General features: G+C 61.0%; 1 protein-coding gene across 8 annotated transcripts in view; it reads left to right on the top strand.

Annotated features, from left to right (window-relative positions):
- The window catches only part of CFAP46 (cilia and flagella associated protein 46), an 86,969-nt gene that overhangs the window by 50,276 nt on the left and 10,543 nt on the right, over nt 1–26,150 (top strand). For 7 of the 8 annotated variants that reach the window (XM_072972163.1, XM_072972164.1, XM_072972162.1 and 4 more), the window contains 18 exons: nt 3,445–3,593; nt 4,302–4,400; nt 5,024–5,156; nt 5,809–5,955; nt 7,583–7,783; nt 7,880–7,986; nt 9,076–9,252; nt 10,247–10,385; nt 14,983–15,165; nt 15,820–16,008; nt 17,522–17,656; nt 17,725–17,904; nt 18,326–18,496; nt 22,828–22,925; nt 23,346–23,422; nt 24,176–24,306; nt 24,721–24,845; nt 25,581–25,660. In XM_072972163.1, coding sequence (XP_072828264.1) covers nt 3,445–3,593; nt 4,302–4,400; nt 5,024–5,156; nt 5,809–5,955; nt 7,583–7,783; nt 7,880–7,986; nt 9,076–9,252; nt 10,247–10,385; nt 14,983–15,165; nt 15,820–16,008; nt 17,522–17,656; nt 17,725–17,904; nt 18,326–18,496; nt 22,828–22,925; nt 23,346–23,422; nt 24,176–24,306; nt 24,721–24,845; nt 25,581–25,660 — 2,521 coding nt within the window. The remainder of the gene's footprint in view (nt 1–3,444; nt 3,594–4,301; nt 4,401–5,023; nt 5,157–5,808; nt 5,956–7,582; nt 7,784–7,879; nt 7,987–9,075; nt 9,253–10,246; nt 10,386–14,982; nt 15,166–15,819; nt 16,009–17,521; nt 17,657–17,724; nt 17,905–18,325; nt 18,497–22,827; nt 22,926–23,345; nt 23,423–24,175; nt 24,307–24,720; nt 24,846–25,580; nt 25,661–26,150) is intronic. The other variant, XM_072972165.1, reaches the window with a different exon arrangement.

Below are 26,150 nucleotides of genomic sequence, written 5' to 3'. Positions count from 1 at the left end.
GCACGCCCAGCGCAGCGCAGCGCACGTTCCGCTGTAGGGACACTGACAGACGGCCTTCGTGGGGGCTGTGCCAGTTGGATCTCCCCTCAGTGGGCAGGAGCTCCCGCCCCCATCCTCCCAGCCCCACTGCCCCGCCTTCCTAACTCTGGGCGGGGGGTGGGACACCCCGATTACGGGGAGGCCAGACACTTTTCAGTGCCTTTTGGCACTTGAATGTCCTCTTCGGTGACGTGCCTGTGAATCCACTGCCCAGTTTGTGAAGCTCTCCGCCTTTTCCTGGTTGAGCTGAAAGAGTCCCTTACCTGTCCTGGAAAACACTTGGACAGTTTTTGAACAGCGGGTCACCTTTCACTCTGAACTTCGAGTTTCTTGAGGTCTCGTGAATACAGATCCCTGATTTTAATGGAATAAAGATTATTAATCTTTCCCATTACAACTAGTGCTTTTGTGTCCTGTTCAAAAAGTCCTCCTTCTAAAGGTCATGAAAATAGTCCCTTCCAGGATTTCCCCCAAAGCTTTATAGTTTTATCTGTCAGATTTAGATCTGAAACTGGTTTGTATGTGGTGTGTGGTGCAAGGCGCCGAGCCGGTTTCAAGCTTTTAAACCCGGACATGTGAGTGTTCTAACGCGGCTGACTGAAAACCCCACTTCTGTCGTGAGTCAGGCGTTCGTCCTCACACCACGTCTGCCTCAACTCCTGGACTTCGTAGCCTGGAATATCTGGGAGGGAACTTCCTCTGACTTGTTCTTCAAGAAGGTCTTGGGTGTCCTTCCATCTTCCGTTGTGTGTCACATGTATTTTAGAACCAGCTTGTCAGCTTCCGTTTAAACCCTGGTGGAGTTTCGGTTGTGACTGGATCTCAAGATCAGTTTCAGACTCGGGAGAACGGGCGTCTCCACGCGGAGTCTTTCGGCCCGTGGGCATGTCTGGTTCCCACTGACAGGGTCTCCCCGACCCCTCCCGGTAACGGGCTTGGGTTTTCTGCATGGAGGTGATGCATGTGTGAGAGCTGTTTCTGCGTCTTTGGTATTTTGGATGTTGTTATAAATATTCCTCTTTTGTTTCTTTTTTAACTCCAGATGAAACTTAGAAATGGAATTGTTTTCCTCTTGACCTTGCATCCATCACTTTGGTTAACCTGTTAATAATTTTGGTAACTTATATGCAGATACTTGTGGATTTTGTGTGTGCGCAGAATCTGCATTTCACCTGCAAACATTTTCTCCTAATTCTAACCATCCCACCTGTTACCTCTTTGCCTTGCCGTGTTCTGTGGGCCACCGCCAGCACGATGTGCAGCGAGAATGGTCACGGCCCCGCCCTTGTCTTGCTCTCTGTCTCAGCCTTTCACTGAGCGTAGCTGACATTTGTTGTGGCTGTTGGTACGTGTTTTTTATTGATTAAAGGAGTTCCTTTATTTGCTAAGAGTTTTAATCATGAATTGCTGTGGATTCTTATCAAATGTCTTGTCTCTCTATTCAAATGATGTTTTTGTCTTCCCTTCCTTAAGTTAATTACGTGGATTTCCCCTCATGTTTTACCAGAATCAAGTCGGCCTGGATGGGAAGCATCGTCTGCTTTGTACGTCATCAGATTTAACTGGCTGTTGCTTTGCCGGGGTGTTTGCCTCTGTGTTCATGAGAAAAACTGGCTTTTAACTTTACTTTCAGACTACACCCTTGTTAGGATTTGGTGAAAACTTACACTGACTCTGAACTATTTCCTGGCCCCAGACATGCGGGTTTTCCGCATCAGCAGCCAGCTCTCCGGTTCCCTGTGGACGCCCAGTTCTGACACTAACTCCCCAGGTCAGCGCAGGCCCCACAGGTTGAGGGCTCAGTCCCCCGGACTGCCCCCACTGCAGACGCCGGTCACAAGTATCGGGTCCCAGGCCGCCGGCACTTCTGTCCAGCGTGGGCCCAAGTGGGGTTCCCGGGACCCCTCCGCAGGCCCAGTGTTTGCTGTGACGACCCCCAGAACTCAGGGAGGCTCTGCGCTCACCAGACGCCTGCTTTACCACGAAGGGCACCGTAAGGGGCACAGGTGAAGAGCCCACAGAGAGGCCCCCCGGCGACACCTGGGGGCCCGAGCCCAGGCGCTTCTGTCCCTGCGGAGCCGGGGCCCGGCCCCGCCCCACCAGCAGGCGGCTGTGGTCACCAGCCCATAGGCCCCCCAGACCCCTTCCCGGAGGTGTTCGTGGAGGTTGCCTCTCAGAGGTGTGGCTGGTTGAGCAGCTCTTGGCCGTTAGCGCCAATTCAGTCCCCAGCCCCTCCCCCTCCCCAGATGCCAGGGCGGGGCTGAGAGTTTCAACTCTCTGGTTGCAGGGCTGGCTCCTCTGGCCGCCAGCACCCCGCCACCACCCCGAAGCTCTCTGGGGACTGGAGCAGTCACCCTGTCAGCGTGAACAAAGGTGTGCTTGAAAGGGGCTTGTGAGTGACACAGGCCGGGGTTAAGGGCTGGGGGCTGGGGGCTGGGGGCCAGCAGCGAAGAGCAGACGCGTGTTCCCTGTTGGCTCACGATGCCGCACTGACCTTGCGGCCAGCTGGAGACTGCTCCTTTCTTTCCCTTAACTGTTCTTGGGGAGAGTGTGTGTAAAATCAGTTACTTCTTTCTGAAGTGTTTTGAAGAATTCCCTGGTGCAGACTTCTGGGCCCAGATCTTCGGGGAGGATTTTTAATTATGGACCCAATGTATTTAATAGTCACGGAACCCTTCAGGTTTTATGTTTCTTTTTGTAATAATTTGCTAGCTTGTGCTTTTCTGGGATGTTTCCATGTAATGCACAATCTTGAATGTGTTGTCAGAATGTCATTCTCAGTGTCCTTTTCCTGTCTTTTAGGGTCTGTAGGACCTGTCAGCATTTCTGTGTCTCCCCCTCCCTCTGTCTTCATCGGCCTCACCGGGAATTGTCAGTTATTAGTCTCTCAAAAAGCCACACACTTCCCAGGCCACCAAATGCTGCTGGGCTTGGATGGAGCCCCCGCCGGAGCCGCTTTGCCTCTTGGCCCCTGAGCCTCCGGTGCAGGCTTTCGGGATGCAGCCGGAGCGTTTAGCGTTCGGTGGGCCCTCAGCTCCACCGCCTGAAAAATCAGAAGTACCACTGACAACCACTAGTTTGTTCTCCGCATTACGTTTTAAAGCAATTGTATGTGTACGTAAAGAAATGAAACAAAAACATTCATTTGAAAGAAAACAAATGTTTTTTTCTTGTGAGGGCCTCTAACCGTTCTTGGGCGCTGAGATTATAGGCGAAGACACATAAAAAGATGAAGGCTTGAGTGGAGGGGAGCAGGCAGGGGGCACATCCCTCATCACTCAGCAAACACGTGTCGACACCCTGTGTGCGCGCCCTGGGAGGACAGAGCCCTGGGAGGAGGGCCCTCTGAGCGGGAGGCCCGCCCCCCCGCTCCTCTCCGACCTTCCGCGTTTGTTGTTGGTGTAGACGCACAGTTTGTATTATCTGGATCACCTGGCCGAGGCCCTGCAGAAGCTGTTCCTCCACGAGCTCGCGGTCCCGGTCCTGCAGCTGGGCGCACTGATTGCAGCCTCCGTGGTGGGAAGCAAAGGCCTGGAAGACCTCTACCACCTGCGGTGGGTGAGCCTGTTCTGCGGTCGGGGGAGCCGGGAATCGCTTGGCAGCTAAAGTGAACATCTACCCAAAGCAATATAAAAGCAAATAACATTTTAAGTATTAATAATGTAGTGGGCCATTTATTTAAATAATAAAATCCCTAAGATTTGTAAAGCCAAATAAATGAAGATACTTACACACAAAAATAGGGTTTTTATTTTAAAACTTCTCCTCAGTCTTTAAGGGAATATCATTGCTCCAAGGACGCGCATGGCAGTGTTAGAACGAAGGGGCACCGCGTCTTCACCCGACTCAAAGCTGTTCAGAAAACGGTGTGCACGCCGAGCGGGGGGAGGGGTCTGGCTGAAGGGCTGCGCGATGCTTTGCACGTTTGTGTAACTTTTCTGTAAGCGTGAAATCATTTCAAAGTGAAACTGTTTTGCGCAAGAGATCAAAGCAGAATTTGTTTGGGCACCACGTACTGCGCCTTATCGGCACTGCTCAAGGTGACCCTGAGACTGAACGTGTGTTGAGTAACATGCGTGAATGAAGGTGACATTTTCTACCTGCAGTTTGATAGCGCTACCGTTATTTCCCTAGTAATTCTGCTCAGCTTGAACAATTATCGAAGATGCCCTCAAGCTCCGTCCTGTCCCATCTGCACTCCAGGCCGGGCCCCTGGGCGCAGGGCAGCCTGACTTAGCGCGATGCCCCCACTCCCCCTGCAGACTGGCCCTGGTCTGTTCCGAGTTGAAGCTGAGGGACGCAGCAGCGTTCCACGAAGACCTGGCCGGGCAGACGCACATGGGGGATGCGGAGCAGGCGAGGTGCGTCCAGCGGGGCCGGGAGCTTCCTCGTGCTCGGGGTCTCCTGTCTCCCAGCTTTCCTGCGTCCCCGCCAAGCCCCAGGCCCCATCTCCCACGCTGGCCGGGCCCTGGGACAGTGCTTGAGGGGCAATTATTACTGACTCACCCCTCCTGTGGGGGCGTCTCCCGGGTGGGGGAGTGGAGGGGGACGGAGGACCAAGCATTTGCAGGCGTCCAGGTGGGGAGGCACCCTGAAGGCATGTGGGGAAGGCGGGTCCCACGGGAAGCGGGGTATGCAGGGGCCTCCAAGGTTGGCACCGCCTCCTGTCTGGACGGACCAGGTGGAGTCTGGTCTGCTTGTAAGTTTGAGGTTCGTGTTAAACTTTCAGATCGTGGTGTCAAATTTGCTTAGTGCGTGAGTCTGGAGTTTGGAGAAGAGACTGGGCTGAAAGCGCAAATTTGGGAGCCATATTTGCTGTTGAATCATAGGAATTTTAAAAGTCTTTGTAAACATGTGAATGAATAGTGGCTCCCTTGGCTAATTTAGTTTGTATTTCTGTGACTAGCACTGGAATGGGACGTGTTCAGAGCTCTCCGGCCGTTGTGTTTCCCCTTTGGCTCACTGCCTGTGTTACTTATGTCAGCTGCAGAAAAGAAATTGCCTTGAGAAAGGAGAAAAATAAGGAACCACTGCTGGAAGAAAGTCTGCCAACACTGACCGAGCGCCCCCCGGCAGCCCAGCAGACAGAGACGAAGCCCCTTGTGGCGAGGGATCAGGTGCTGCCACTTCGCAGAAGCGCCTCGGCTCCAGCCTGGTGGGGCTGGGCCGGCCAGCACGAGCCAGTGAGCCCGGACTGGTCCTGCTGGTGCCGCGCCCACACCCTTGTGCAGGCTTCCTGGGAAGTCCGGGGGCTGCTGGGACGCGTCCCCGCCCCGTGTGGCCCTGGGAGTCCCTGGGGAGGACGACAAGACGGCAGGGCCCCAGTGGCGAATCAGCAGAGGGGGTCCAGGGGAGCCGCCAGGCCCCCAGGTGGGGCGAGGCCCTCGCAGCCGGAGCGGGCCCAGGAGGTGTGAGCAGGGCTGGCTATCACCCACGTGGCGGGCGCTCCTCCTAGGGGCCTAGCCCTGCAGGAGGGTGACCATCCCCGCCACAGGCTGTGGCCTACCCTGGCCAGGGTGCTGCCTGGTGCAGGGGGAGGGCGGGGAGGGAGCGGGCCAGCCGAAACCAGCTCCCGCCAGCTGCTGGTGGGTGCGGCTGGGTGTGAGGTGAGAGGAGACAGGTGTCCCCAGAGAAGACCCAGGCCCAGCACTCGAGCGAAGCGCGCTCGGAGGCACAGGATCTGGCATGAAGCTCGCACCACAGCTCGATGCAGCCTCCTCTGCACGAGGAGCCCCTGGCGCCGATGCCCGCGGCCTGTGTGTCTTACAGATTCTGCAGGTAAACGGAGAGACCGGGAGGGGCCTGGAAGGAACGTCCTTCCCTCTGTTGTGGACCCTCAAGGCAGAGGTTCTGCTTGCGATGGACCTCTACCAGCCTGCGAGGCTGCTCTTGTCAGAGGCGCACCGGGCCTTCCAGGTGAGGGCCACACCCGCCCAGTCATGCTCAGAAGCGGCCCCACACCCCAGCCCGCAGCGGGGCTGCTGCTTGCCGGGAAGCGGGGGCCTGTCTGCCCTGACGGCTGCCCGGGGTCACCCCGGCTGCTGTTTGCAGAGCCACCCTCGCGTGTCCCCGGCCCGGAGCTCATGCCCGAGTCAGAGCCCCTGGTTCCTGCAGCTGCCCTGGGTCTGTATTGCGGCCTCTGTTTTCTTGGTCCTGAGGGGTTCTCTGTTTCTGAGCAGGCCGTTCGGTACTGTGTGTGGGCGATGAGACCCCGGAGAGGCCAAGAGCGTTGGTTTTGTTCTAAGAGGCAGAGTTTGGTCCCTGCTCCTCCGTGTGGGCCTGGCAGGAGTCTGGGGCCTCTCTGGGGTTACACTGGAAGCCTGGGGTTCACCCAGACCCCTGAGAAAGGCTTGGTTCCAGCCTGGACTCTCAGATCGCAGCTCAGCCCCTTGGCCCCGCTCCTACTGTTTCCTGCTCTGCCCCTGAGCACAGATCTTCTGCTTCCCCCGTCCCCCATCCCTGGGACTGGCCCTTCTGGGGTCAGCTCCAGGAACCCCCAGCTCCAGCCTCCTCCTCTCAGCTAGCTGTGGCTCCCTTCCTGGGCTGTGTCCCCACGAGGGCGTGTGCCCTCAGGAAGAACCTGGGGCAGGGCGGAGCTGCCTTGCACCCCCCCCCCAGAGACCACGGCTCTCCCCTCCCGCAGTGTCAGACCTCCCAGGGCCTCACGCAGGGCTCTGTCTTGTCCGGCGTTCGGACTGTTCACTGGGAGGGCGAGGGAAAGCTGCGGAGCAGGCAGGCTGTCCCTTGTTTGGGGAAAGAAGCCCAGAGAGAGCAGCATCCCGAAGAAAGGTGCCAGACTCAAAGCCCTGGGAGGCTCAGACCTGTTTCAGGCAGGGAGACAGGCGTGTGCAGACCAGACTCAAGAGTGAGCGTGGCCGGTGACGGGACGGCGGTCAGGGCGGGCCCCGGGGGTGCAGCACTCTGCGGACGCTGGCTCTCCTGACACCAGAGGGAAGAGGGCTCCAGGGGCAGGAACCAGGATCCGAGCGGGTGGGAGGACCCAGCGTTCTCACTGCTGGAGGCCAAGGAGGTGGAGGCAGTGGGCCGACACCGATACATCACGGGTGCTGGTAACAGAAGTTGGCTTGTTCAAGGCCACCACCTCGCCGTGATCGTGGCTCCCATCCTGTGCCCAAGCATGCCTGACCTTCCCCTCAGCCTCCCCAGACCCACGAAAGGGTCGTCCACCCTGTCGTCACCTCCACCTGGCTGCCATCTTGACCCTCCCGAGCCTTCTCTTGCAAGGCCAGGAGGACATGCGTCCCACACGCACAGACGGTGCTCTGCCCCGTCTCCTTGGCAGCAGCCTAAGGCACATTCCTTCCCAGCCGTCCACCCGCCAGAGTCCCCACCCCATGTCCTGAGTCTCAGTTCCGCCCACTCTCGGCTCGTCCTACAGTGAGTGGTCAGAGAGGAGCTCAGATGGCGGGTGTGCAGAGGCCTGGTGCCACCGTCTCCCCGTCTCTGTCTCTGTCTCTCTGTGTCTCTCCTGCGCGCCTCCCCCCGTGCTCCCGTCCTGTCCCCGTATTTGCCTCTTTCTCAGGAGCTCGACGATCCTTGTGCAGAATCGAAGTGCCTGCAGCTTTTAGCCCAGTTGGCAAATAAGGAGAAGAACTACGGACTAGCTCAGAAGATGATTGAGAGGGCCCAGCGCCTGGGGGGCGGCGAGCAGTTCTGGTACAGCTCCACCCTGACTCTGGTGGACGCGCTGCTGGCCACGGAGGACGACAGGAGGGACGCACTGGTGAGCAAGTGGCCGTGTGCCCGGCGGGGCGGCGGGGGGGCCGGGCCGGGCCGGGCCGGGCCGGGCCACAGTCAGGCTCACTCACCGCCGCCTCAGGGTTGCCAAGTGCTGCAGAAGCTTGTGGACACCTTCAACGTTCTCAAGAGAGAAAGACCCAACCGAGTGCCCGTCCTGGAATTCATGACCACAGATCTAGAAGCCAGGTAACTTTTTGTAAGAAAAATGTGAATTGACATGAAAGTCAGCGTTTACTTTTTTACATGTACTGATTTTCATGCCACATTCCAAACCCACGAAGCTGAGAGAATCGCACGACGAGGCCCTGTCCCCGCTGCTCCAGGGACCCTCAGACCAGCCGCCACGCCCAGCCCCGCCTGCGTCCCTTCCTCTCGGCGCGGGGCAGGTGGTCTTGTTTGTCCCCGAGCACTTGGGGACCGTCTCAAGGCCCTGGAGCATGGCTTGGTTTCCTGGGGGCCTCTAGGGTGGGGGGACGGGCAGGCCCGCGCTCCCCTCTCTCTCCCCGGGCGGCGCTGGACGTTGTCAGGTGGTCAGACGTCTGTCCGGGGTCGGGCCAGGCTGCCTTCCCTGCCCCACTGGCTTTCCAGGCCGCATGTCCGGAGACCGCCTCAGGGCCTCTCCCGCTGCCCGGGCCGGGCGGGCGGCGTGGGGACAGACCCCAGGCAGGAGCGCCGTGTCTGCGGCGGCTGCCGGCTTTCAGCTTGTCCTTGAGCCGTCCTTCCAGGAGCTTCTCCTGGAAAATGGTTTCCCGGCTCCTTCCTCGTAGCTGTGCGAGGTCTGTCTCGAGGTCAGTTCTCAGGTCCCAGCCTCCCCGCCGCCTCAGAGCGGCTCCCGCCTCCCGACCGGGTCTCGTCTGGTTTTGGTTTCCTCTGTTTCCCTTCGTCTCTGTCAAGCTCTTCTTTCTGTGCGGGCGAGAGGGTGCCCGTGGCCGCTCCGTCTCCACCTCTGGGCCCCGCCGCAGCGCCTGCAGGTGGACGTGTGAACGGGTGGTTTCCCCAGGGTTTTCTTTTGTGCTCCTGAGCCCTTCAGGAGCGAGGCTTTGAACTTCCCCGGGGCTGTAAAGCGCCTGGGGTGGGGAGGTGCTTCTTTCTGATTTTATCGCAAGGTGAGCCAGAGACCGTGGTTTGCAGGACTTCGGGTTTTCGAGAAACACTCTGACGGCGTTTCTCCCAGCATCTGGGATGGAAGCCAGGCGTGGGTGGCGGACGTGACGACAGTCATGGGGAAGGAGAGTGTGTTTAGCGGAACCTGAAGAGGAACCCCCGCCCCCACAGGTGTGTGCACCTCCAGATCCAGGCCTCCCAGGAGCTGGCTGAGGGCGAGTCCCCCGCGTGCTCGTCTCTGCTGATGGAAATGGACGACCGCTTGCTGGGAATCGAGGAGAAGTTTATCAGCTGCGGCTGCCAGGAGAAGTGTGTGGAGATAAAGCTGGAGCGGGCCAAACTCAAGAGGTGGGCAGGCCTGCCTGGGCTCCCCGAGACCTGCCCTCACCAGCTCCCGCAGCCCCCGCCCGGGCCCACACCCCCACCTGGCCGGGCATTCCCACGTTCTGCCCACCTCTGGCTTTCCTCCCAGGGCCAGCTCCCTCGACCCCCAGCGGGGCCTCCTCCCTGTCTGTACGCACCTCCTGCGGAGAGTTCGCCCCGGGTCCGCAGCCTCCCTCGCGGCTCATCTCGGGTGTCCTCGCCCCCGAGCACCCACCTGGGTGTCGCAAACACTCAGCCCCACCTCTCAGCCCCCTCCTGCCTCGCCCCTCCCAGCACAGCCACTGCCCAGCCTGGGCACAGTGCACACGTCACCCCACACCTCCCCGTGGGTGGGCGCCTCACACCCGCGTGTCCCACTACCCCGACCACTCACACGTGCTCACACAGCGGGCACACCTCCAGGCGCAGTCCTCGCAGGGCAGACTCCCATTCTTACGTGGCCCGCAGAGCCCCGCCCAACACGAGGGGGGGCGCAAAGCCTCGCTTCACGCCCCTCTCGCCCCCGCCCACTCCGACGGCCACCACTGGCTGGGTGCATAGCGAGCAAACGAGTGCAAGGTCTGAGGAGGAAAAGCACCTGGGCACGTGTGGAGTCTGCCTGGCTGACGCTGTCGGGGCGGGAGCCGTGCGCGGTCGCTGTGGAGCTTTCGAAAAAGCAGAGAAATGCAGATGGGAAAATTGGGTGATTAAGCCGGCACGGCCGACACTGGGGCCTTGCTTCATTGCTCTTCATTTTTGTAAACACAGCATCACCCTGTGCAGACTGCGTTGTTCCAGGTCTTTTCTTCATTTTTGTTTTAAGATTCATTGAGAATATCTTTCCAGGTGAAACATCTAATCATAAAACTTAAGGCACTAATAAAACCCACAGGACAATTACATGAAACTTCCGCATGCATTTTGTTAGAAGTGATGCTTTGGCACTTCTGTGCTGAACCCACTCTTCCACCTCGTAAAGGTTGCGTGCCTGGGGCGAGAAGGATGCGGAGCGGAAGACTGCGTGCCTGCTGGAAGCCTACGACCTGGTCCAGAGCTCCGTAGCGGATGAGGAGGCGGTGTTTCACGAGGTTCGGGGCCTGCTGTCCTCCACGCAGGGTGTAAGTGTGCGTCTTGTGTCCGTGGGCAGTCTGGGTCCCCTTCTGGTCCTGGCTCGTTCCCAGCCGACGTGCTACACACTGCTGAACGTAAACTCCTGCTTCTGGCCGAGGTGGGGTGACAGCGCCTGGACTTAACCCTTGCATCCAGAACAACCAAAAGACAGATGGAAACAGCAAGCAAAGATTTCTCAAAACACTGGACGCCAGCAGTCATCCCTGAGTAGAGGCGGCTCCACACTGTCCACGCTCACCGCGGCCACGGTGGGAGGAGGATTCGGGCTGAGTCTGGCCGACTACCCGAGTCCAGGGGCCGGAGCTGGGAGTCAGGCAGAGCGAGGCAGCTGGACTTCTCAGGATAGGGGACCAGAGAGGCAAACACTGTGCAGAAGGAAAGCTCGGAGATGGCCGGGGCGTCCCCAGAGTGCCCACCTGCAGACCAGTGCGTACATCCCTGGGAGGACACTTTCCCAGACCAGGAAGGAACCACCTGAAATGGTCACGAGAAACAGCAGCTGGGGCTCACTCAGGGTAGGGTGGGAGCAGCACTGGCGCCCCCCCGCCAGCCTGGACGCCCTCACGATGTGTGGGGCGCTGGACAGAGCGGCCTCAGCCGGGAGTAGTTACCCCTGGGCAGGCGCCTCTCCGGGTCTGCCTGGGAAGCCCCGCAGGGAAGGCCTGGAAGGGCCAGGCTGATGGTAAATGACTCAGCTTCCCTGGAGCAAATTCAGACACATTTACAGGACCACAGAATGTCCATGCACAGGACCGGTGAAACACACGATGCCGCAGCCAATTGAAAAGCACCGCAGAAAAGAGCAGAGGCCACGACTCCTGATGAGAGAGGAGGGCCGGGGCAGCGGGGCCAGCCGGGCCGACGCCGGGCCGGTGTGTGGGACGGGGACCTCGACACACTCGCTGTGACTGTGTGCTGTGTGCTCAGAAGATTAAGCAGACACACTGAAGACAAAGAAAAGACTGAAATTAAATTAAAGATGAAAACCACAGGTGTGAGGTCAGGTGCACACTGAAAGCGGTGAGTGGCAGACACCGCGGAAGACTGGAGAGCTTGGAGACGTAGCAATAGAAATATTTAAAAATGAAAGAAAGGAAAAAATGAAAGAGAAAAGAGGGGAAAAGATGTGGTTAACGGCACCAGTGATTAAGGAACAATCCCGAGTGTGGGCGTGGGCATGACGGGAACCTCGCACGCGGAGAGGAAACAGGAGGGGACGGAAAAAGCATTTGGAGAAATAATGGCTGAAAAATTTCCAAGTTTAGCAAAAGTAACTATAAACCCACAGATCCAAAAGTTCACTGAACCCCAAGCACGAGAACTACGAAGAGGAATAAAACTGCGTGAAGGCACACCATACCCACCTTGTGTAAAACCCGTGATTCAAAGAACTTCTTAAAATCAGCGTCAGAAAAAAGCACATATTCTGTGCAGGGGCAGCGCCTGTGAAGTGGCGGGAGACAGGGAAGAGCTGGCAGGCTAGCATTCTGTACCCGGAAAAACAGCTTTCAAAAGTGAAGGGGAGGTCAAGGCATCCCCCCAGCCACTCAGGAGCGAGAAGAAAGCATCCGCTGCAGGCTGGCATCACAGGGCGCTTACGCCAGGCCCGGAGGCAGAAGGCAAGTGACACGGCCGGACGGAGGACCGCACGAGGGAGTGAGGAGCACCCAAGTGCAGACCCCCGGGGAGGGGGCACACGGGTATGTCTCTTACTATCTGAGCCTCTTTGAAGGATGATTGGCCATTTAAACAAAAGTAGCCTAGAGTTTGTAACATATGTAAAGACAACGTGTGATGCGGTAGCATAAAGGGTTTTGAATGCCCTGCACGAAGTGGGGTCATGCACCGTAAACCCTGAAGCGACTACAGAAGTTACAGAACAAAGAGGTACACCTCAAGAGCTGACAAAGGAGAGGAAAGGAACCCATAGGAAGCATTCACTTGCTCCACACGAAAGCAGAGGAAGGAAGGAGAATGAAGAACGGGCGGGCGGGCAGGAAACAGGCAGGAGGAGGGCCACCCCCACCTGACGGTATTAACGGTCACACAGGATCGAAAAGTTGTCAGCGCCCCATTAGAAGACGGTGTTTGTCATACGAACAGCAACACCCGAATACATGCTGCCTGCAAGCAAATGTAAAGGCATACACAGGCCGAAGATAAGAGGATGGAAAAGATGCGCTCATCAAAGGTCAGCAAGAGCTGACGGCACCTCAGCGCCATGTCGACAGGTCTGCCGTCACAGGCGGAGATGCCAGCAGCCGTCCGTCAGGTATCTGCGGACCCAGCTGTTAGAAAGTAGGCAAAGGATGAGGAGACGCGAAGCCCAGCGCCAGCCATTTGGCCCGATAGCTGTTACGCGCATTCTGCCCCGACAGCAGCAGGGTCGCGTTCTGTGTGCACGTGGAGCACTTCCCACGGCAGAGCGTGTTCTGGGTCATCAGCATAAACAAATAAATATAAAGCATGTAGTGAGACCACAGGGAAATAACGGAGAAGGCGGAGGCAGCAGACGGTACAGGCAGGTCCTCACAGACAGAGACAGGGTGGTGGCCGCGGGCGGCGGTAGGGGGGGTGGCGGGGCTGGGGCGGGGGTGACTGCTGCGTGGGAAAGGGCAAGGGTCCTTTCTGGGATGATGAAGCGCCCTGGAAACAGACAGAAGTGAAGGTTGCACAAGTTGGTGAACACACGCACGTACCGCCGAACTGTACACTTTAAAATGGTTCATTTTGTGTTATGTGAATTTTACCTAAGTTTAAAAAAAACCCAGAAAGCTACGGAGGAAATGCCCAAATCCTGGCAAGTCAAGGGCGTCATCAAAATAACTATGGGCCAGAGGAGACGTCACGAGGGAAGCTGTTCTGAAATGCAGTCGGAGGGGGACACACACGCCGAAGCGTTGGAGATGCAGCACTTGGGGGAGGTCCTGCCGCTCTGAGCACCTGCGTGGGAGCAGGACGGTGATTCCGAGCCAGCGGCCTCAGCCTCTGCCGTAGGAAAGCAGACGAAGACCAGACTAGACCCAAGATGAGTGGGAGAAAGGAGCGCGACGACCACAGTGTGAATCAATGAAACTGAAAACAGAAAATTACAAAGAAAACCAGTAGAACCCAAAGCTGGTTCTCTAAGAAGATCCCGAGTCGATACACTTCTAGCCAGACTGCTCAGGGCGGGGGGCAGGGGGGACGTAAGCAGCCAAACCGGACGCGAGGGCTTGGCCGCACCGGAGACGCCACACGTGTTAAAGCAGGACTCGGGGACGCTGTGACGGCTTCGTGCCAATTTAACATCTTAGCGGAAGTGGAAGCATTCCTTGCGAGATGCCAACTACCAAAACTCACCCAAAAAGAAGTCATCTGAAGAGCTGCCTTTCTGTTAAAGAATTGTAGTTAAAAGCTTTTCCACAAAGAGAATTCCAACGCCGTATGGCTTCACTGTGAATCCTGCCAAATGTTTAGGAAAAAATAATACCAATTCTGCAGACTCTTTAAGAAAAGTGAAAGGGAGGGGCTGCATCCCAGCCCTTCTGTGAGGCCGGTGTCACTGCGACACCAAAGCAAACAGATAAACCCTGCACGGGTCATCGTTCTCCATGAGCACAGATGCAGAAATTCTAAACAAAGCTTTAGAAATTAAATCCAGGGCATCTGAAAAGGATGGCACAACGATACCAGCCGAGGTTGTCCCAGGGCGGCACCGCCCACAAATCAGGCCCTTCGGTTCACCGTGTTAAAAGAACCCATAACAGACCCAGGAAAAGCGTTTGGCAAAACCCAACACCCGCTTCTGACTGCAGAGTAAACCGTAGGAGGCGGGGTCTCCCCCAGCCCGACAGCAGGCGCCCGTGAGAAGAGCTGGCGCTCACACACCCTCACCGCTGACGGGGCGTGTGGGCCGAGCCTGCAGTGTGTCCTCAGCACCGTTGTCCAGAATTGTGCTAGAGTTCTAGCCGATTCCGTAGGGCCAGAGAAAGAAATGAAAGGCACCCGGATCAGAGAGGAGGGAGCGAACCCGCGCTTGTTCACAGCTAACACGGACGCTCGGGTAGAGGGTGCTGCGCGGTCTACAGAATGTACAGCAGAGCCGCTGGTTCTTCGGGGTGAACTTGGCAAGGCTGCAGGACCCGAGAACACAAATATTAATTGTGTGTTTCCACATATGAGGGACGGTGAACCAGGTACTAAGAGTTTAAAAACAACACCATTCGTGGCAGCATAAACACGGGCCTGCGTGCTCGCAGCAGCGTGTCTGTGAGAGCCCGGAGCGGAGGCGGACCCGCGACAGAGCCCTGGCCAGCCGTGCCGAGGGGCTTGGGCCCCCCACGGCAGCCATGCCGAGCGCGCTGGCCAGGCGCAGGGAGCACACTGGGACTCCACTCATGGAAAATCCTAGAAAATACCAACGAATTCACAGTGCCAGGGCACCCAAGCATCTGCCTAGGAAGGGGGAGGGGAAGCGGTGGGGGAGGGCTGCAGGGACCTGAGACCCCTCCCCATGCTTCCAGGGCAGTGGTGTGTAGGTGTCAGATGGGGCAGACACCGTCGGGGCCACTGTGTCTGAGCGTCCGTCCGTCTCGGTCGCAGAGCGTCAGCTCGCCTCTGATGAGGAGGCTGGCCCACCTCAAGCTCAGCCTGGCGGAGCTCTGTCTGGACACCCTCCAGCAGACAGGGGAGGAGACCCTGGAGCGGCAGCTGGAGCAGGGCTCCGAGGACAAGCTGCTGGCCGACTACCTGCAGAGCCTGCTTGACTGCACGCCCGTCGGCCTGGTAACTGTCCTGGACACACCCTGGGCCCCGACCTCGGCCAGGCCAGGGCCCCCACCCATGGGAGCCGTCGTGCTATGCGGGTCTCCAGCCCGGGTGCGGTGGGAGCCTGGGAGGCTGGACTTCACAAGCCCCCCGAGATCTCTGACCACAAGGCCCCGAAGCCTGGAGGCCTGTCCGACAGCCTAAGCGGCCTGACCGGCTAATGAAACCCGGGTCCTCGTGGGGGTGTTCCCTGTGCATGGCCGGCCCTCCTTCCCGAGGCCCGAGTTTGCTCCAACTGGTCACGTCAGTGTGGTAAGGGGTCCGCAGAGGTGAGCCACAGCCTGTGAAAAAAACATTTTGCAAAATATTTGGTTTGAGGAGACATGTTCTGCCATTTGGACGTTTTCTTCGATGTCATGATCCAATCAAATTAATCTGCCGTAACTCCAGACGGACCAGCGTGGTCCTGAAAGGGGGCCTGATATGAGCTCGTGTACGTGTCAGTCAGCGCAGGTGAAGGTCGTGTCAGCAGATGCCAGACCCACCCCCGCACCTGGGCCTGGAGACCCTCCCCACGGCGCGGGGGGCTTGGGCGGCTCCCGGGCCGTAGCGGGTGGGCCCGTGGCGTTCCCCGGGCGGCCTCGGGTAACTGCGGCACCGGTGTCCCTGAAGAGATGGCGCGCCCTGAAACGGACGCTGGCCCACACGGTGCTGGCCCAGCTGGGGAGCCTGCAGCCGCTGTGCTCCGGCTGTGTGGAGCTCCGCGCCCGGCTCCTGGGCCTGGCTGGGAAGGCTCTGCACCTGCTGGCCGTGCGCGTGGACCCGCTGCGCCCCGCCTTCTACTGGGAGGAGAGCCTCTTGGTACGTGCTCCCACTTCTGGCGGGTTCACAGACCTCCCGGCCACGCTCAAAAAACACAACAAAATATTGAGAACTCACTTGATCCCAGGAGAACCGGGGTGTGAAAGGGGCCTTGAGTTGTCCCGGGTTACGAAGGGCAGGTGGCCTGAGGGAGGGCGAAGACAGAAAGCAGCGCGGCCTGTGGGACCCCCGGGAAGGAGAGAAACAGACCCCTGGAGGGAACGCTGTCCTTTGCAGTGAACAGTTGGGACGGGAGGTGGGGCAGGCACATAGCTGGGCCAAGGGCAGGAGGGAGCCCCTTCGTAACCCGACACCCCACCCCGAATGTGGTGTCCCCAGGCCGTGGCTCCCAGCAGCTCCCCCACCTGAGCAGCTCAGCACCCTGGGTCTGGGCTGCGTCTGAGCACTGGAGCGTGAGGCCCCATCCCGCGGTGCAGCCCTGCCCTCCCGCACTCACTCCGCCTGCCCACACTGCCCAGGAAGCCCCCCACCTGGCGACGGTGGCAGTGCGTGCCGGCCTGCAGCCCCACAAGGCTGCCCAGCAGGCCCAGTGCCCCGGGGGCCCCCACCCCTCGGAAGGAACTCTGGTGACCACCACTGCCACTGTCGGCCGTGGAAGCTCCAGGTCACCATCCTAAACAGACGCCAGCTCCTCCAAGGGGACGGCACCTGCCCGGCAGTGAAGCCAGGCTCGTCCCCACTGCCCCAAGGAGCAGCTAGGTGCCACGCCCCCGTGCAATCCGGGGCCAGGGCCCCGGCCTCCCCGACCGCACTGGGCGTGTGGGCCCAGGTCAGCCCACTGGGCTGTCTGTCCTGCGTCTCCTGGCCTGGAAAGTGACTCATATTTGCACAAGTTGATGGAGTTTGGGCCCCTCGTTCAACCAGTGTTGGCTGAGCACCTGAGCAGGTGGCCCTGAGTCCATGGACATGGACCAGAGACGTGGCTGTGCCCTGGGCCGGCCTCCCACCTGGGAAATGGCACTGCCACGCCCCTCCTCGCAGGGCCGCCCGGGAAACACACCCCCCAGTCCCATTCCCGGGTCCGGCCGCCTCCTGCTGCTCCCTGTGGTGACCCCGCAGCCCCAGGCGCAGCCTGCCTGGCCGGGCCTCCAGCAGAGGGCACACCAGGGGCTCCTGGGTCTGCTGCCCTCAGGAGGGGCCCCTCAGTGTCCCATCAGAGTGGCTTGTCCTGCAGACAGGCTGGCCAGGTCCCTGAGGGGCCATGCTTGTGGCTTTGTCCCCTGGCTCACTGGGTCCGGGCTGCCCTGATGCCCAGGGGTGTGATTCTGAATGGCTGAAAGGGTGGACACGAGGCCCCAACCCTGCTGAGCCCTGGGTTCATTTCTCAGAGCCCCTCCCCTCCCTGCCCACCGCTGGGCTCTCGGGCCAGGGGCCCCCCAGTCACCGAAGTCAGCGAGAGGCCAGACTGGCCCACAGTGCCCCTCACCCAGGGGTCCTGCAGAGACGCCCCGCCACGGCAGGCACCCCGCTGACTAGAGCCGCGTGTTCCTAGCCGGGCGCTGAGCTGAACAACCTCAAGTGTCCAGAGACAGTCCAGGAGGACGGGGACCGCAAGGGGCCCTACAGCGACCTGCCGGCCTTCAGGGCAGCCCCTGAGGAGCACAGCGGGAAAGGGTCGGACCTGAAGGTACGCCTGTGCTCCCTGCCCTGCACGCCCTGCCCGCCAGCCAGCCTGAGCCTGACTCTGCCCCGCAGGGGAGGCTGGCGCGGGCCCGGAGGTACCTGGCCCAGGCATCAGAGGTGCTGCTGCAGTGTCTGCAGGTGGCCCTGGGCAGCGGCCTCTTGGACGTCGCTGGCGCTGCCAGCCTGGAGATGGTGGAGTGCTTCGGCTGCCTGGACCCCGCGGCCGCCTGCCAGTTCCTGGCGCTGTCGCAGGTGTGCTATCGTGCCGCGCTCCTTCCTCAAGGCCCTTCTTGGCCACTGGGAAGAGGGAGGTCCCCCAACACCCTGGTGTGCCCTCTACTGGCGGCCCGGCCAGGCAGGCTGCGCCTGGGGCTCCGCCTTGAGGACGTGCTCATTAGAGGAGGGGCGGGAGGTGGCCCTGAGCCCTGCCCTGTCCCTCCTGTCGGGTGTCTGGGGGTCCGTCCACAGCAGCAGCAGGCCTCCAGGCCGCGTGGTCCTGAGGCTCAGAGCGAGAGGGCCGCACGCACCCCTCCCCGCACCCGGAGGGGCAGGCCTAAGGGCTGGCCTGGCCTGGCCCTGCCCCATGACCCTGCGGGCCCCTGGGGGAGGCACAAGGGCCCCCACCGGCCCTGGACGGGCTCAGGCCCCCAGCACCTCCCACGGTCCGTTCCAGAGCTGCTCAGCCTCGGAGATGATGCGGGACATCCTGCTCACGGCCACCGCCAACACCAGCAGCTCGCAGCTGGCGGCCCTGCTGCAGCTCCAGCACAGGCTGAGGCTCCAGAAGAGGACGTCCACCAGCCTCTTTGCCAGCGTGGAGCAGAGACTGGCTGTCATATCCAAGGTGACCACGCTCGGGATGCCCTCCCGGGCCACCCGGCCCCGAGGCTCTGCAGACACACTGGGACTGGGTCCAGATCCAGGCTTTGCCTCCTGCTTTCTGTGTGGTTCTGGGAGGGACACTCGGCGTCTCTGAGCTGCAGCTTCCTCGTGGGCTGCGAGGGTCCGCGAGCTCACGAGTACAGTTGCCCAGGGCCTGCGGCAGGCGTCGAGGAGACGGGCCCCGGGGCCTCGGTAGGGCCGGGTGCTGCTTTGCCCTCTCTCTGCGTTTGATGAAACGTTTATACTCAGTCCCATCTTAGAGTTTAGTTTTTGAGAGACATCTGCTGAGCACGGTGGCTGATGGCGCCCCTCCCTTTACCTGGACCAGCAGGTGTGGGCTGGAGGTTGAAGGAAGCTAGATTTGATGAGACTTAACAAAGCGGAGAAAGCAGGCCGGGTCACTCTGGTCAGGCCCGCCCCTCCTCCACGGTGGCTTCCACGGTCCCGCCCTTGACCCGGGCTGCTCCTCTCCTCTGGCCTTTGGGGTGGGGTCATGCTCTGTGGTGGGGCTGCCCTGGGCGCCGTGGGATGTTTGGTGGCACTGCTGGCCTCCCCGCATGTGACAACCAAAAACGTCTCCAGCCCGAGAACCAGTGCCTTGACCCGGGGCCGGAAGCCCTCCCTGAACCGCGGAGGTGAGACGGGTGCAGGCTGCTCTGGGCCAGGCCAGCCTGGAGGGGGCAGGCCAGTGGGGGTGACACGGGCCGCCCCACCAGGCGCTGCCGGACACACTCACGAGCGAACCAGCAGGAGACGGCCGCCGTGCACGGCCCCAGCTCCCCTGCAAAGGAGCGGATGCCTGGGCCACCACACCTCCCTGCCGACAGGGGGCAACACCCCCCTCCATGGGACACTGAGGGACGGATAGCTCAGGGCCCACCAAGCACTGGGAACAGGCCTGGGCTCGGCCGCGGGGGCCGGCACCAGCCCTGGTGTTACGACCCCTCCTCCCACTCCTGCTTCAGGAATTCTTGTGGAAGACCTGCACTGACCCGGGCAGGTGCACACCCCGGTCCAGACACAGGCGCCGGGGGTGGGGGCCTGGACAAGAGCCCTCGTGCAGGGGACGCGGCACACCCGCAGCCGCCACACGCACTGGCCCGCGGCTGGGACCCAGAGCTGAGCCCTGGGCCGCGTGGAGGGGCAGCCTTGAAGCGGCTGGCCTCCCCCAAGACGCTCTCCTGAAGAGGGCACTGCGTGGTTTGGAGAATAGTGAACACCGCCCGAGGCGGGGTCAGGGAGCCCGGGGAACACGGGCTAGCAGAATCCACCGCCCCCCCCCGCCCCCGTGAGGAAGAGCGGGGCTGGAAACATCGGAACAGGGGATCGGAGCCACGTGAGAAACTAAAAGGCCAGACACACATGTAACCTGCATCTTGAGGAGGGAAAACATGGGACGGAGGTGTTTTTGAAGAGGTGATGGCTGAGAATTTGCCGAGCAGGAAACCCACAGGCTCAGGGATTCCAGCGACTCTCAGGCTGGAGAGACGCAGCGAGCGCACGCCTGCACGGGGACCCGGGGCTGGAGAAACTCTTCAGAAGCCGGCGGAGTAAAGACCCTTTCAGACAAACAAACCGAGGGGCTCTGGCCAGGTAGCCTGTGCTGGGAGGAAAACCAAACAGCGGCCTGCGGCAGGAGAGGAGCAGGTAGGTTTCCTCCAGAGCTGAGATGACACAGGGAGGCTCACTTGCCCCATTCTACTCGCCACAGTGCAATTCGACCAGGAAAGGGGGCAAACGGGAGCAGGACTGAAAGCGACAGAGTGAGCCTGACTGCCCACGATCGGCACTGCTGGCAGGCCCCGCTGACGGCGGTGAAGGCGCGTCGTGCCTCCAGGTACGCACAGGCAGGCGGTGAAAATGGCTGAATGGTTCCGTTTTCAGCAACATCAGAACCCGTCAGATCCCTAAGGAAGATCTAACAGAACACGCCTGATCTCCACCCTGAAGCCCACAAGCCTTCCCGGGAAGAGACCTGGACAAGCAGCGAGGGGGCGTGTTTGTGGGGTGAAGGCGCCGCGTTAAGACGTCCGTTTTCCCTGTGGACAGGAGGGCGAGTGAGGGCTCTGCCCACCTTCAGTTGACGCCCCGGCCCTGCTGCCCTGGTTCCCAGTTGGTCTCGTTTCTGTGATTGTCTCTGTGGTTCTGGGATCAGCGACGCGCCGAACGCCTGGTGGGTGATCTGTGGGGCGCGGAGCCCTTGTCATGGGGGAGGGGGTCCCGTGGGCCCCGGAACCAGGGCGGCTCCGCACCTGCCCAAGTGCAGCTCACCCCATCGCACGGGTCTGTCACCGGCTGACGGGAGTCGCTGGGGTCGGCTGGCGCCTGGGCGAGGACTGGCTGGAGGCGTGCTGGGCACTGCCCTGCTGGCCCCTGTGGCTCCTGTTACCCTCCCGAGTGGCCTCCTGAGTCTAAATGCGGAGTCAAACCAGGAAGACCTCCTCTTGGTCATTAATCTGTATCCAACACAGGCCAAGTCAGATTCCCAGCGGCCTTTTTTTTTTTTTAAGAAGTGACAATCCCATTCTAGAATGTGTACGGAACTGCCAACTTACTAGACAAGACATCAAGGCCTGTTTAAAGCTATGGAAGTGAAGACAGCGTGGTACTGGCAGACGGTAGAGAAAAGGGACCAACGAGAAGAAAAAGTCCAGAAACAGACCATCTACACACCCGGACGTCGTCACCAATGACACCGAGGCGGGAGGGACATGACGGCTGCTTTAATAAGTGGTGCGGCCCCCGCAGACTGGAGGTCCACCTGGGGAAGTGGAGCAATTGTGCCTTCGGAGGAAGAAAGTGTAATAGGCCCTCCTCACCACTTTGTGGCAGGGGAACGACTCCCCAGAGACGTGAGCGGGAAGGTGATAAGCCATGCTGCCCTGACACCAAGACGGTGCCCCGTCCGGAGTCAAAGGCAAGGCCAGAGATGCTCCCTGCGGACACGAGTGCCGAAGGGCTGTGTCCTTTGTGCAGAAAGCATGTGTCCGCCTTTCAGTAAAAGGACTGACTATCTGACAGAAAAAACGCCACAGGCAGGAATTTCACAAAAGATACCCAAACTGGCAATAGGCTTGTTAAATGACACCCAAGTTCATTGGCCATCAGGGAAATACAAGAATTAAAACCACATCCCGGTTCTACAAAACGTTCTGCAGGATGGCTGAAACGAAGCAGGTGCGAAGCAGCAAATGGGGAATTCGAAGGGGTGCAGCTGAAATCTGGGGCCCTGGGGTGGGGGGCAGCCCACGGGCACAGGAGCCCCTTTGTAAGCATCTTCAACTCAGCAGCTCTCCCCTGGGGCCCATACCCAGCAGAAGCATGTCCACGTTGTCCCCAAAGAACATGTCACAGCAGCATCCGAGGTCCAAAAAGGAAGGCTGCCCAGATGCCCACTGGCCACAGAGCGGTGAGCAGTCGTGTCTTCGCCGATGGGACGCTCCGCATGTAGCAAAGGGCAGGTGGGTCTCCACCACGTGCGCCGGCGGGCATGGCCCAGGATGCACTGCGGGCTGGAGGAGCCAGACACTGGACGGGAGGCCAGCCGGAGCTGCTGGAGGTCTGTGTGGCCCCTCAGGCGGCCGGCAGTGCCTGTCCCCTCACCTGGGCACACGCCTGGCTGCAGCCCACTGTGACATCCACCCAGCACCCCGAGTGTGGGTCACACGGCTTCTCGCAGTCTACTCCGCTCGGACGCGTGCTCAGCCAGCAGCCCGGGGGACGTGGGTGTGGACACCAGTCGGCTTTGGCAGACCCGGAGCTCATTTCATCGGGACGTCGGGGGTGGGCTTCTGAGCGGCCGCAGCTCTTTGGGGAGGGTGTCTGCAGCGTGGTGTGTGGACCACGGGAGCCTGACTCTCCTTCCACAAGAGAGGGGAGCCGGGGCCTGGGGGCCGGCCGAGTGCTGGCCGACCCCCGCTCCCTGGGCGGCCTGCAGGCCCAGGAAGAGTGCGCCTCCCTGCCCGTGTGCCGCCTGCGCCCGCACGTGTGGCGTGCAGGAGACCCGGGCTGGGAGAGGGCCACGACTGCTGGTGGAGGGTCTTCCGCTTGTGGCTTTGGTTTTGGTGTTGGAGCCTAGGTTTCTGACTCCTAATTGCCAAGCGAGTGTTAATGAGCCGTGGGTGGAGCCCACGTGTATCTGCTGCCCCCTTGTGGTGGCTGCGGGTCCTGCAGGGTCCCCACACACCCCACCCCCACCCCCACCCCCACCTACCCGTCACCCGGACCCACCCCCACCCCTGCCGGGGCCCTGCGGCTGTGGTCCCCGCACTGATTTCTGAGTGTCACCCACAGGCTTGGCAAAATCTCAGGGTCACTGAACAGCATTTTAACCACTTGAATGAAGTTCCTCCCACTTTCCGGATCCTCTTTCTGCACCATTCGCGGGACAGGTAAGGCCCCCTCTCTGTTCCTGCACCTTCTCCCAGGCTTCCTCCCGTTAAGAAGCCCAGCAGGGACACAGCATGCGGGCTGCCAAGTCGGGGACAGACAGATGGCCAGGCCGGTATGACTGGGGGCTGCGGTGCCACCTCCCCAGCACAGGGTGCAGTGCGTCTGGTCTGTAGGTCACCATCAAAGTGGACAGGACCCTGCTTGTCTGGAGAGGAGCCAGCCCGCCTAGCCTCTGGCAGCGACCGTGGCCGCATCACCGTCAGTGGCCGTGCCCAGAGGGGCCTGTTTTAATGCGTTTCCTGACTTGACAGAGGCGCTCGTAGGATGGGGCTGGTGGTGGGGGAGGTTCGCAGAGTCGGCCTGTTCAGGGCCCCTCTGGGACCCCACGTTGACCACCACCCCCTGCGTCCTGCCAACAGGACCCGTCTGTACGGCGCTGCCTACGAGAAGCCCCGGCTCACCCCTGCAGCCAAAGGCAAAATGCTGCAGGTTGGGGGTGAGTTCTGCTGGAGCAGGCATTTGTCCAGCACCACCCTCGGCGCTGGGCACACTGGCGACAGAGACACACGAGTCCCTCCCCTTCAGGCAGGGGCCAGGCAGAGACCTGGGGCCGTGGCCACCCCAGCCCTCTGTCCACGCATCTCCCATCCCAGGCGGGGAGTCGAGGTCAGGCTGCAGCAGAGTTGAGGGGAGCCCCGGCCACCCTCACCCCTGGAGCTCACGCTCCCTCTCCCCTCCTCAGGCTCCAGGGGGCTTCATTCCACCTGCCATTCATTCAAAACCCAGGGAAGCCTAGACCTTGGCAACACCGTCGCTGTTCCCTCCGGGCCCCTCTGGCTGTCCACACACACCCGGAGGGCAGGCCCCCACCTCTGAAAGCGACCACCAGCCAGCTCTGTCCCCTGCCCAGTCCCGAGCTGTCCCCTACCCCCTGCAGTGCCTGCAGGGCAGCCTCGGTGCACCTGAAACACCGAGTTCTGCTCACCTTCCTTCCCGCCCGCCGCCATCCTTTCATCCTGGCGGGGCCGTCTGTGGGGCTGTAGTGGTGATGACACCTGACTCCACGTGGGCCCACTGGGCCTTCCCTCTGGGGAGTGGCCCCCCGCGGGCGCCCACATGGGGAAGCTCTGCCCAGTTTGCCCCCCTCGTAAATTCCACATGGGCCCATGTTCCCAGCTTGGTCCTCTCTGCCCCAAAGGATGGCCTGCAAGGCCGTATGTGGAGACAGCAGCGGTGTCTGCCTCCACAGGCTCCTGCAAGGTGGCGCGGACGGCTGTGAGCCCGGCCGCCCTCTCCTGCCTGCTGGCCAGCGCCCAGCAGTTCCGAGAGCAGACCCAGGCCGAGGCGTCCAGTGAGGACGTGGCCCTGAGCTCAGGCTTGGTGAGGCCCTGAGCCTGGTGCCGGGGCTGTGGGATGGGGCGGGGTGGGGAGAGCTAGGTGAGGCCCACCGCCCCGGGTGGCCTTCTGGCCCCCAGGCGTGCTGGGCACCCAGGCCGCGCTCTCAGCACGGGGCTCGGGGCCAGCTCTTCCTGGAATCCTCGAGCCGGGTCTGGTGCAGAGCCTCTGTGATGCCAGCAGAGGGGTGCAGTGGGGTGGGGGTGTGGGGCCTCTCAGGGCCGTGGGCAGGTGAAAGGGAGGAGCACGATCCACAGGGGCCTCGGGAGCCCCATGCTGCCAAGCGGGGCCTTCCCTGGGGGCCAGGCCTGCAGGGCCTTGTCCGTTCCCCCCGCCGCCTGAGGATTCTCCGTGGGCCCCAGACACCTTCTGATCGGGGTTGTCATTTTGGCCGAGAAGGACCCAGAAAGCGTGCACCTTGAGAAGGAAGGACGCTCACTGCAGCGATTCGCCGAGGTCATGAAGGCCATGGAGGAGTACCTGAAGCCGCTGCTCCCACTGCTCAGCTGCCCCCCAGAAGCCCGGTACCTGCCGAGGGGCTGGTTCCTGAAGTGATTAGGGAGGGGGAGCCCCCTGCACTGGGGGTGCAGTGAGGGCGGGTGCTAACCATTGCCCAAGTCTCGGGGTGGGGGTGCCGCCTCAGAGCAGACAGGGGGGCTACGTCGCCTCGCTGGCCAGCAGGTGCCACAGGTGTGGGGAGTGGCAGGCGTTGTGGTGCGCAGGGATGGGGGCGGGCGGGGGGCTCGGCCTGAAAGCCGACTCTGACCCCCGGAGGCCCGGGCCAGCCGAGTGACCGGCTGTGAGCGTGTGAAGGTCAGAGCTGTTTCCTCCGATGCTGCTCTTGCCCGGAAACCTGCATCTCAGATGCCGGCGCCGTGTGCTGAATGAGCTCCTGTCTGGGCTGAACCGCACGGTTCACGGGACGGGAGACGTGCACAGGCTCTTGGGGAACAGAAGCCCGGGCTCCGTCCCGTCTGCCTCTGCTGAAAACCTCTCCTGGAGGCGTCCCCACCGGCCTCTGAGCCGCTGGTCCGGGTGTGGGTGGGAGAGAACAGGGCCGAGGGGCTTCGATCCGGCCCCTCTGACCTGTTTCCGACAGGAAAGGAGGCGGAGCGGACAGACACGCGCAGTTCCCAGGTTTCCCCGTGGGTCAGAGCAGCCTGACTCAGTGCGTCCGCGTCCGTGCCGGGCCTCTGGCCCCGTCCCGGCAAGACAGCCCCCAGCTGTGAGCCGTGGATTTTGGCGCCTTTGCCTTTCAGAGCACACATCCCCGCAGCTGTGGCAGATCCGGGAAAACCCAAGGGCAAAGACAAGGAGAGGAAGGCGTCCCTGCCCCAGGGTGAGTGGGGCCCAGGCCCGCTGACCACAGAGCCATCTGCCCCGCACTTGTGGCTGGGCCTCCCCCCGGCGTAGGGACCGTGGCCACTGACCAGCGCCCTGGGTGTGCTGCAAGCCACTCCAATTCAGATGCCCTGCCCTTCCGGGCACCCGGGCGGCCCCTCGTGGACAGAAACCATGGTGACATGGCCATCACCACCCTGAGCACACATCAGATGACAGGAGGGCCAAGGGGCCTCCCAGATTAGCACTTTGTTGACTCCCAAATAAAAGATGAAATGCTCCTGTTCTGGCCGTCCTGGGCAGAAGCACCCCCTACAGGGCTGAGCTGCCGCCGTCTCCAAGGTGCCAGCAAAGCTCAGAGCTGGCGCGTGGATCCCAGCAGAGCGTGGGTCCCGGTGGAGCGCGTGGATCCCGGGGGAGCGTGGGTCCCGGCGGAGCGTGGCACGCGGGTCCTAGCGACCTCTGGGTCCCTCAGAGCTGAGCTTGTG

Source organism: Vicugna pacos, chromosome 11, assembly GCF_048564905.1.
Source record: "Vicugna pacos chromosome 11, VicPac4, whole genome shotgun sequence".
Classification (NCBI taxonomy): Eukaryota; Metazoa; Chordata; class Mammalia; order Artiodactyla; family Camelidae; genus Vicugna; species Vicugna pacos.
Note: the sequence above shows the minus strand (reverse complement) of the source record. Positions and strands in the feature narration are given on the sequence as shown.